The following is an 11025-nucleotide window of genomic DNA, read 5'->3' as shown; positions in this document are numbered from 1 at the left end:
CACTACCATGCCTGATTTAACTTATCCACTGATGACTGAGCCCCTGGGCCTCTGGATATGGGTGTCCTGCTATTAGCCATAAATCAAAACTCAGTTTAGAAACGCAGTCTTACTTCACTTCATCAAGACCAAATGCTCACAGTTCAGTCTTAAAGACAGGCACAGAAAGTGCTTATAATCTGTCACTTCCATTTGATTTCCTTTGTTAGAGGAATCCGAGGAGCTGACCAGACTAAAGAAACAGGTCTCTGACTCACAACACCAACTGGAAACCATTGGAGAGGTGAGAAAAACTAGGAATCAGGCCTTGATCCTGTAAGACCATATTCCTGTAGAATTCTGCTGTCTGACTCTAACCTCCTACCCAAACCATACAATATGAAGGAGTCATTTTATCTGGATGTTTTTAGGAGGTAAGAGCAGCTTCCAAGGAGCGCGTGGAGCTTCTGAAGCGGCAGGAGGAGCTGAAGAAGGACGTGCAGGAGAAAGAGGAGAAGATTCGGAGAAGACAGTTACGGTTGGAGAAGCTGGAGCACAAGCTAAAGGAACTGGAGGCAGAGGTAGACGACAAGCAAGCACAACTGGACCAACATGAGGAGGTATTCCTCAGTTTATTTGTACGAGTGATTGTTTCCGTCAGTTACTTTTCACTTAATAAAACTAATAAAACTAATGCGACACATTTTCATCGCATGTTTGTGTTGTAAAAGTTTACCGGAGCAAACAGGTTTTAATGTGATGGAGTCGAATCTTCGTGCCTCATTTGGCAAGCATGCACTGACAAATGCTCTGTTACCAAACAAAACAACGCGCTGTTGAATTATTCAAACTCAGAATTATTATTTGTGGTGTTGAATTATTCAAACTCAGAATTATTATTTGTGGTGTTAAATTATTCAAACGCGCATTCTCACTCTTGTGCTCGTGCTGTTATCCGTAGCGTTTGAAGGTTCAGGAGCGACAGGGCTCGGAACTGGAGGATCTGCAGAGGCAGAAACAGCAGAGGCTGCAGGCTCAGATTCAGGCACTAGAGGGCGCTCTGGCTCAGCGCGTGGAGAAGATGGAGCAGCTGACCGTCTCAGTGTCAGATATGGAGGAGAAGAGCCGCACGCTACAGAAAGACCAAGTGCAGTGTGCCCTTCTGCAAGAGCGAGTTAGGAAGCTAGGTAGGATATTAAATGGCACAACATACAACTCTTTCTGTCTTTCTAGCTCTCTTTCCCTCTCCATTTCTAGTGTTTTGTACCTGACTCTCTGCTAAGACAATGTCATTAATAACAGGAAACGGGGCTAAGGTTTGATTTTTCCCATGTTAAATCTTGTGAATTTTGTAACGGTCTAACAGGGAATACATTCAGTCGCGATCACTCTGACACGTTTGTTTTGTAAATATACGTTTCAGCGATTTAAGTTTTTCCTGCCTTTATTGTGAGAGCCACAGTCTTGAGGAGTTGACACCGGAGCTAAATCAGCCTGTGTGTTATTTGTGATTCAGAGGAGGAGGTTTCAGAGAGGAGCAGGAAGCTACAGGAGAAGGCTGAGGAGGCGCAGGCCCTGCTGGATGAGCTGAGCAGCTGCCGCAGTGAGGCGCGTTGCCTCCAGGAGGCGCTGTCTGCGGAGAGGAGCGGTGCAGAGGGCAGACTGGAAACACTTAGGAATCGCTGTCGGACAGACAGGGAGAAACTCGAAGTAGCCGAACAGGTGAGAGACAAACTTGTCTTTCACGACCAAAAAAATCTGAGTTTCATCATTCTTTTCCAGTGTATGATATATGTTTAGGATAAGACCAGTCAGGAGAGTTTGTATGTAATAAAAATGAACTCAAATGACCACAGCATGGCATTTTTTTTTTCCACACGCAAAGCTCTGACTTTTCTTTGAAAAGGTGACAGTTTTGGAGTTTTGGGCGTGTAATCTAATGACCTTTTCTCTGTGATGTGTTCTGCGTGCCAGGAGCGAGTGAAGCTGCAGAGAGAGCTAGTGATGGTGGAGAAAGCTGCCCAGGAGAACCATCAGAGGGCCAGGAGTCTACAGAAAGAACTCAACGCCGTCTCCAAAGAACTGCTCTCCCTCAAAGACAAGGTACACATCAAAACCCCCTCAGAGAACAAAACTCAAAACATTTCCTGTCCCCATTTCATTTCCTCCTCTCAAAGTATTTCCAGTGTATCTAAAATGCTGCTGCTGTTATTGTTGTTGTTTTAAATAAAATGGACAGTCCTGAATGCTGATGGGTCAGTTTGGGCATCCCATACATATTTGTGGTCACAGTATATCAGAGCAAATGCCCTCTCACATTATTGTCCCGTTGTATGGACAAGAAAGACGGTTGTCTGTTCATCCTTTTAGCTTCGGTGCTGACATTTAATACAAATTTCAAAATCTCTTTCAGAATTGTCATGCATGAGTAGATGGATGAAGAGTTTACAAAAAAAAAAAAAAAAAAAACCACCTGAAAAACCAGCCAAGCATGAACAAGCACAAAGCTAACAAGCTCTGAGTTCACAGTGTTCTGTTGCATAGCAACCATTTAACGTCAGTTCTGTTCAGGGACTGTGCTCTGTGGTGAAGAGATGGGATTTAATTCTCTGAAAGTTTATTTTGCTGAGTTGTGTCTTCTGTTTATGTCCTGTTCTGTTTTTATACAGTCTAGCATAAGATGTAACGGGTCAGGAAACACCAAATAAAATATTATTAACTTTTCATTGCTTAAATGTGACTGTTAATTGTTCCTGTGATATGAGCAAAGACTTATTCTTACAGTTTTTTCATGCCGTGGAAATGTCTTTGTTAATGTCAGTTCCTGTGGGACTTAATGTAAAAAGTTCTGAACTGTTCATGACTTCTCCAGACGTTGTTTGAATCAACACACATTTGCACGTTTGCTATCTCTCACCACGCCCTGTAGATGCGCAGTCAGCAGGAAGGTGAAGCTCGTGTGCGGGACATTAAGGAAGCCATGCGATCGCTGAAGTCAGACGTGAAGGCAGAGCTAAACGAGGGCATGAGGGCACTGGAGAGCTTTCCCAGTACCTCCTCAGACACAGACAACCTGAAAGAGAACTTCCCCTGCCTCACGCAGCCTGTGGCCAGACCAGTTTACAATGCCAAGGTTCTGTCTCCTGTGATCTTACCATTTGATTGGTTTCACTCCGTCGGTTACCGGTTTTCACTCTTGGTTCAGTATGCCTCCTTTCTGCCTGGGAAAACGGGGCGGAGCCCTCTTCAGTCACTCAGTGACTTTAAGTACATTTAGTACAAACTGAAGGAACAGAAACCCTCTGGAGTGAAGATTTGGTTGTTAAACGTTTGAAGTCATAAAACTTTAACGTACTGAGTAAATGAGTATGTTGCTTCAATTTGTTTGCAGAATATGTGTACATGTTGAATCATTTTTGAAAGTGAACAAACATGTACTTATGAGCGAAGGCATTTGTGTCCTCAATGTTAAAGTGTGGCTGTGTCCACAGGATGAGCAGTGGCGCGGGGAGGTGCTGAGAGAGAGACTCCGACAGCAGGAGGACCACCTCAAGGTACCATCTGTGCACTCAGCTTAACTAAACAACTCCTGTGTTGTTTTCCCTTAACTCTATTGAGAACATTTGGCTTCGTCTGAGTTTGTAACTGAAGTTCTGTGAATAGTCTATTATAATAATGATAATAATACTTGTGATTTGGTCATTTATTAGTTGTGTTTCCACATTGCGTGTGGATGTGACTGCACAGTCTGCGTGTGCGTGGGGGTTTTCTTATATTCTCTCCACTGTTATATTAGGCCCAGCTGCGCAGATGCATGTTTTCCCAGCAGGAGGCGCTGTGTTTGCGCAGGCAGCAGACAGAGGGCAGCATACAGTGCCTGCGCAGACGCGTGGACAAGTTGGACCAGCTGCTAGGGAACTCTGCCAGCGAGGCTGTGTGTTCAGGCGGGTCTGACCCCTCTGCTAAACAGGGCTTTGTAAGTAAAAGTCTCTGAGACTCAAAGGGTGGATTAGTTGAAGCACAAAGCTAAAATCTGCTTTCTCGATAATCTAGGTTTGGTTTTAAAAATGCAGACTTTGTTTTGTTGTTCACAGATGCCTTGATATTTTTTTCCACTCTAGTCAAATCTACCCACTCTTGTATAATTATAGACTTAAGTTTTAATCAAAGACTAAAGAACTTGATTAGCTGAAATGAGTGAAATCATTCATACATATAGATTCTTTCTTTTTTGCTCGTATACAGTAATTCTGTCACCTTATTAAAAAAAAAAAAAACCTGTCACCTTTTCAGTCAGTCTTGTCTGAAAGTTCAAGACCACAGAAGAGTTCTGATGGTTCCTGCAGTCCAGTCAAACTGGACCCTTCCCTCCCAGAGAAGGACCAGGTCCACTGAGCCACTCACAGCACAGGTTTCCCTACACTCAGCAAAACCACGGTCAGGCTCCGTTTAGGTTTAATGATCGCTGAAGCTGAAACGACCTCATCGGAGCAAGAGGTGACAAGTTTGTCACACAGAGATGAGGCACTGGCTAATCGTGCAGCAATGAACAATGGAGCTTTTCTTCTTCTATCTCAGGCTGAGATCCTTACTGTATAAATACGTGGTGTGAGAGTATTGTTACTCCTCCATATGGGCTACCTCAGTGAAGAAGGACAAACTCCACTTTAGGAAACCGGTGTGTTTAATGGCAGTTTGGAAAAAAAAAAAAAGTAACAAGTTACTGTTAATCGATGTCAGAATACTGTGAAGTGCCTTTCTTTTTACATACGCCCGCTGACCTGTTGCCTTTTTTAATGTAAGACATCGTTTCCTTGATTTTTACTAGAGATATTTATAGAGGGATGATCACTTATAAGCTTGTGTTGCAATGACACACTCATACTACATGCAGTTTATATACGTGTTCTTATATGCGTGCCAATGGATTATTTCACAGCTACAAGAAGAGACGGCTCTTTTGACAAATTTACATAACTCCGTAAGAGATGAATATTTATGTCATGAATATTTATGCGACGTGCCGTTGGGCGTGGCCAGCAGTAGAGGTCTTACATTTCGTCCTGTCACGTGTCTTTGGTGAAAATTCTTGTTTATCAAAGTACATTCTTATACAGCACTTGACTTCTTTAGAGGCAGTACATCACTGTGTTATTTCTTTGTCAAAATATGGCCAAAACATGTGTGCAATACAATAAACAAACTCTGTTTTTCAAAATATTGTGGTGCTTTTCCTTTACATACCTAATGCCCACTTTCAGTAAAGTGTGTGCTGTTCTTTCTGACGTGATTTATTAGTATGAAATTTTATTTTATTAAGTAGATGCTGAATGTAAATTGAATTATGCGTTCTTGTATTTTCTTTGAGTAAATTTCTTTCAGTTCCTGTATTCTCAGAAATAATGTCTGGAAGAGTTGACAAGTTCACACAGCTGACATGTCAATACCCGGTTACAGAACTGCCTTTATTAACGATATTAGTACAAACAATAATACAGAGGACATACTTCAAAGACTGGATTAATATATTCGCCTTTTCAATGTCATCAACAAGACATGGGAAAAAAAAACCTAAGAGAATGGGTCATTTTTAAAAAGAGAGAGAAATTTCAGTTTAGAAAAAAAAACATACATACTCCATTACAATTATACCATAATACACACATTTCATAGAAAAACAAAACAAAAATTTTTTGGAGTGCTGATTTTTTTTTTTCTTTGCCTTTCTGTCCCCTTCATTGTCACATGCTCTGGATTGAGAGAGTTCAGCCATATTCTACCAGGGTCATGAATTCTGTCCCAGGGCCCTCGCACAAAATTCTGCTCATCCATTTATCCATCCATTCTTTCTTTCTTTCACGCCAGCAAGAGTTTCATTCATTTCTAAATGTCTTGACGTAACTTTGACAAGCCTTAACAGGTAGGAATTTGTATCTTTGAATATAAAGAAAATGTTTGTATGAAATGATCTTGAACAGTTGGATTTGTTTATATCAGTATTTCTCAACTCCTGACTATATTATTTTATTCAATTTCATCACATGCCCCGTGACTCTTAGACTGCCTGATGGTTTTTTTTTTCTTTATCTATTGGCTGAGCTACAATTTACAGAAAACATCAGAGGCCATGCCATAATCAACAAAATCTCTTATTCACACAACCCATCAAATAATAATAATAATAATAAGGCAACATTCAACCCAAAGAATAATTTTTACACATGGATATGATAGATGTCTTGGGGACACTGGTGGCTTATGATGGTAAATATGTTTGATGTGTGTTTTTTTTTTTAATGTGTTTTTTCTTACATTAACAGGAAGTGGAAGTGCTGGTCTATTTTTTTTTTTGTTTTTTTAAACAAAGTTGATTCTGTGATAGGAACATGAGGACACTGGAAATTCGGAGGACCACCTCATGCAGGAATTTGAAACATTTCAGGATGACAGAATGAACACTCTGAAAGCATAAAAACTACGCTCTGAGAAACACGTGACTACAAAGTGCAAAAACCTCTCTTCCAGACTCAAAACCTTCCTTTTCAATATATTATCATCTTATTATTATTACGTTAAAATATCTATTTCTCAGGTGGCCAAAGGAACGTTTTCTTTTTAAAAAAAAAAACTGGGACATCACTCTGTGCATTTTCTAGAGGAACGTGAATAGAATCATGTCCTCAGTGGATGCAAACAAGGAAAAGTATCTGATGATTCAACACTTGCAGAGATCCTGATTAAAATATAACGATTTCTGATGTTTTAGTTACTTAATGTTTACCGATTCGATTCTCATTGGGCATCATCTAAAACTTGCAATTTATCCGTGTCTATTATGTTAACACTTTTCTCTTTTTAATTTTCTAACAGACCAATACAAATCTCACATTTCATTTTGAATCAGGCCCAATATTCCACACAACTCCTCGAGAAGTGAGAGGCTTCATTTTATAATGTACGTCATTCCTCTATATTCCAACAATGTTTCTTTTTTTTTTTTCTCCTTTGAAACATTCCCACATCATATAACTTCACAATTTGTCAGAGTTAGTGTTCAGCAGAGATCTTCTCCTTCCATGAGTGCTGAGTATGAAGTAACATGGGTTTGGAATGAGCAACAGAACGGGAGGGTAAAAAAAAAAAAAAAAAAAAGAAGGAATAAATGAAAGAGCGATAATAAAAAAAAAAAAAAACACAGAAGAAGCCAACTTTCCTACATCTCCTTTTTGCTCAGGGCACTTAGGCCCTTACCTGTGAGACGTCGGGTCAAACAGAACCGAGGGCTAGTGGGTGAACAGAGACAGGCCATGGCGTGGGATCGGAGGTGAAACAGGTGTTGGAGGGACAAAACAAAAAAAAAAAAAAAAGAGAGAGAGAAAAGAAAAAAGAGGTGGGGGGGGGGGGGGAGTTTGGAGAAGAAGAGAAGTGTTCATGGTCATTAACAGCTGCAGCCTTCTTTCTGAGGCTGAGCGTCTCCGGTGAGGCGACCGCCCTGGGGCGCCGTGGGCTTGTGCTGAACGCCCGACTCGGCGGCGTTCAGGTCCAGACTGCCGTCCTGGATGTTCTGGTAGATCTTTTTGGCGGCCTCCAGGAATGCATCCTCAACATTCTCGCCCCTAGAACACACAAAATAAAAACAGTCTGGGGTCTCAGGAACACGGAATCATACTGGACAGAAAATAACGGCAGATGACATCCTGCCTTCAGATGCTACTGTAGCACATACTAAAAGGGCACAAACTTACGTTTTTGCACTTGCCTCCAGGAATAACAGACCTGTTTTTGTTTAAAAAAAAGAAAAAAAAGGTGTGGGGGTGGGGCAGTATGAGTACACATCAGAGACAGGTTATTGACAAATAAGGTACAAAGGTTCAGCCCTGTTAAACAGGAGAAACATTCTGCAGTGTACACAGCTGGCTGCTTTCTTAAAGGCCTGTGGTTTGTCTAAACACAAATAAATTTCTCTTGTACAAAAAAGACTGCCATAGATTGAATGCCCCCACTCTTACCGTTTTCCTCGGCAAACTGCTTGGCTTCTTCGTACGTAACGTCTCGCTGGGCTTCCAGGTCTGCTTTGTTACCGATGAGAATGATCACCTGACGTTAGATCAAACAGGATCAGGACACAAACTAAAATCTAATATTAGATCAACTGAGCGTCTGAAGTCAGTCTTGTTAAGGTTAAAAACAGCATTTCCTGGCACTGTGAAGCTTCACACGTGGACCGCACAAGACGAGACAGGACACAGAACGTTCTAGAGACGGCAAATAGCGTGAGAGCAGGGTTACGAGAGTGTTTATCTGCCGCTAACGTTTGTTAACTTACAGTATTGGGATTGGTGAGGTTCCTGGCATCAGTTAGCCAGCTACTGAGATGGTTGTATGTGCTTCTCCTGAAATCAAAACAGTGACATCCATTATTACTGTCAGTCAGACATGTCAATTATCAATAACTACAATCCAGTTAATAGGCCACTAGGTCCAAAAAATACAACGATGTGGCATTCAAAAGTATTCATCTATGTGTTAACGTGTCTCTGACTGCTACTAAACTGCACAATGCAGGTTTATCCACTGACTAAAAAGAAATGACCACCCAACAGAAGAAAAATGTTTTGCTGATCCAAACCTTCAAGCTGTTTGTATGCTGTTAAGAAAAAAAAAGAGAGCTTTGTATCTCAGCGAAAACCTATTTCCGTAATGCTTTATAACTGCACCAAAATCAGGCCCTTGTCATAAAGCTAGGCCTTTGCTGGTACAGGATGAGGTTGACTGTGAATCACTTGGGCGGAGTACTGACGTACCTGGTGATGTCATAGACCATGAGGGCCCCCGCAGCCCCCCTGTAATAGCTACGCGTGACAGCTCGGAACCGCTCCTGCCCTGCCGTGTCCCAGATCTGAAGCTTGACTTTCTGTCCGCTCACCTCGATTATCCGTGTGCCAAACTCAACGCCAATTGTGTGAGGGCAGTCCGCCATGACTGGTACAGATAGTAACAGTTAATAGAACAATTATATCAATTTACTTACAGCAAGCATCTCTCAATTGATATTATAATAATAGTTACTCTAACGTTTTAATGCTTTTAACAGCATTAATGTGTGTCTGCATTAACTACCAGTTTCTTAAAACCACAATCTGTGGTCTTGTTTTCTTATCCTGGCCAAACCTGTGTGAATGCTTACATTTCTTTTCTGTGAACTGATGAAGCAAGCATGACTTTCCGACTCCCATGTCACCTACAGAGAGAGAAATTGGTGATTTAAAAAGCAGTCACAAATAAGTATTGAAAGAATCGATTCAAAAACAACCCAGCTTTACAGGTGATGACAATCCACTGTGACATTTAGTCAATATTCCACTGAAACTATTATGTACATCTATTGAGACCTGTTCTAAAATCACTAGACTCTAAACGACCCTTTCGAACACACTGTGTGAGCAAATGGCTATCCAGAACAGCCTCTCTGTCTAGATTATCCATATTAGAACATCCGTGACTAAATATTAACAACGAGAAGTCACGTACATTTTACCACTAAAAATATACATTGTGCGCACATACCGTGCGCCTTCCTCATGAGATTTGCACTTACCAATAATAATGTATTTGAAAATGTAGGAGTAATTATACGGAGCGGTCGTCATTTTGGCTGTAAAAAGAAATAGACAGCGCCGTTAACAGTTCAACAAAGTAACAGGAACCTACGTAAACATTTGGACTTGGACTAGAGAGTGAAACAGTAGCTTAGATACATTAAATGACCCCACTGAAGGATATCACACTACATAGATTACTATGCTACCTCTGACAGTCAGCTGACAGTTTCAATATGGTGGAAATGGAAAATAATTCAATAACTTGGTCAACAAACTCTTCAAGGGAACAACTAGGTTAACTAAAACCGGGTGTGTAAACCTATTGAACATGGCCTTATAGTACGTCGTATATTGTTCGGTTTGAAAGTTGCTACATTTATTTTTGAGAGGTTATCATCTCTGACAAAAGAAATTTTCCAAGAGTATAAGACACGTCCAAATGAGTAAGCATAGCTCGTTGGCACACCACTCACTTCCTGTTATTAGCTTGCTAAGTGGCTAACTTTGTTCCTGATAATGCCGCATTGACGTGTTAGCTTTTACGACATGTAGAGCTGGCTTTAAGAGATCATATTTTATGACAGGACATAAAAGACTGGAGCTAAATACATTAATTGTTCAGAGCTGCAGACTTCTGGATATTAGCAACAATATAATCTTTTTACGTTTTCTTCCCGGTTGAGGAACATCAGCTGCCAGGGTTCGGTAGCAGAGTACATGGATGCTATGTTAGCACGTCTTTCTAAAGCTCTAATTAATACACATAACAGGCTACGTCACTCATGTAACCAGACACTTAGAACAAAACAAAACTGAAAAATCCGACATAACGTCCGCACACGCATACCTTACCTAAAATATAATAATCCTATCCGGCTCTTTCAGATTCAGCAATGTATAGGTCTTCCGAGCCTGGCGCCTGAGTTGTTAGCTATTTACGCCTATCAAAACAGTCCCTACGGTGGCCCCTACTGGACAAAAATGGTGCCGCAAAAGCAAAAGTTCAAATAAATCCAGCTCACAAATAGGATCCCCCCGTAGATAGCACTAGACTAATATTATGTACTTAAGCAGTACTGAATCAAGCCGGTGCATGAATGAGTGTATGAATGAATGAACATAATTTCTGAATAACACTGTAACTGTCTTAAAGAAGTGTTGTCATTAAACTTTGTTTCTTTTTTTTCCATTTCATTCTCCTGTTTTCGTGGACAACATTAGGTTTTCTAACCGGATATAATCACGACGTAACTATGGAACACATCCACACTTGACTACGCTACAAATACTGCGCTAATTCATAGTGGGTGGTATCTGGAACTAATCCTTGCCTTTGAAAACACCTTTAAGAATAAAGCACCTTATCTAAGATGTACTAATCTACTGAAAGAAAACCAGATATTAGCCTATACATACTGAATTATTCGTGCTCTTCGTTATTTTC

The 11025-nt window shown here is 40.8% G+C and overlaps 2 protein-coding genes across 2 annotated transcripts in view; one reads left to right on the top strand and one right to left on the bottom strand.

Moving 5' to 3' along the window:
* Positions 1 to 3973, top strand: part of cntrl (centriolin) — a 23520-nt gene extending 19547 nt beyond the window's left edge. Inside the window, exons 32-39 of the mRNA XM_030791771.1 lie at positions 210 to 283; positions 411 to 599; positions 941 to 1166; positions 1496 to 1701; positions 1954 to 2082; positions 2909 to 3112; positions 3471 to 3533; positions 3776 to 3973. Of these exons, the coding sequence (XP_030647631.1) occupies positions 210 to 283; positions 411 to 599; positions 941 to 1166; positions 1496 to 1701; positions 1954 to 2082; positions 2909 to 3112; positions 3471 to 3533; positions 3776 to 3973 (1289 nt within the window). The remainder of the gene's footprint in view (positions 1 to 209; positions 284 to 410; positions 600 to 940; positions 1167 to 1495; positions 1702 to 1953; positions 2083 to 2908; positions 3113 to 3470; positions 3534 to 3775) is intronic.
* Positions 3974 to 7382: 3409 nt separating this feature from the next.
* Positions 7383 to 10492, bottom strand: rab14 (RAB14, member RAS oncogene family). Its single transcript, XM_030791231.1, has 8 exons — positions 10434 to 10492; positions 9578 to 9634; positions 9167 to 9220; positions 8784 to 8961; positions 8306 to 8372; positions 7989 to 8076; positions 7725 to 7755; positions 7383 to 7595 (listed from the first exon to the last, which is right to left on the bottom strand). The coding sequence occupies exons 2-8, from the start codon at positions 9627 to 9629 to the stop codon at positions 7418 to 7420; spliced, it is 648 nt and encodes a 215-aa protein (XP_030647091.1). The 5' UTR covers positions 9630 to 9634; positions 10434 to 10492; the 3' UTR covers positions 7383 to 7417.
* Positions 10493 to 11025: the final 533 nt, after the last annotated feature.

Source organism: Chanos chanos, chromosome 14, assembly GCF_902362185.1.
Source record: "Chanos chanos chromosome 14, fChaCha1.1, whole genome shotgun sequence".
Taxonomy (NCBI): Eukaryota; Metazoa; Chordata; class Actinopteri; order Gonorynchiformes; family Chanidae; genus Chanos; species Chanos chanos.
The sequence above is the reverse complement of the archived record's forward strand: the minus strand, read 5'-3'. Positions and strand labels throughout refer to the sequence as shown.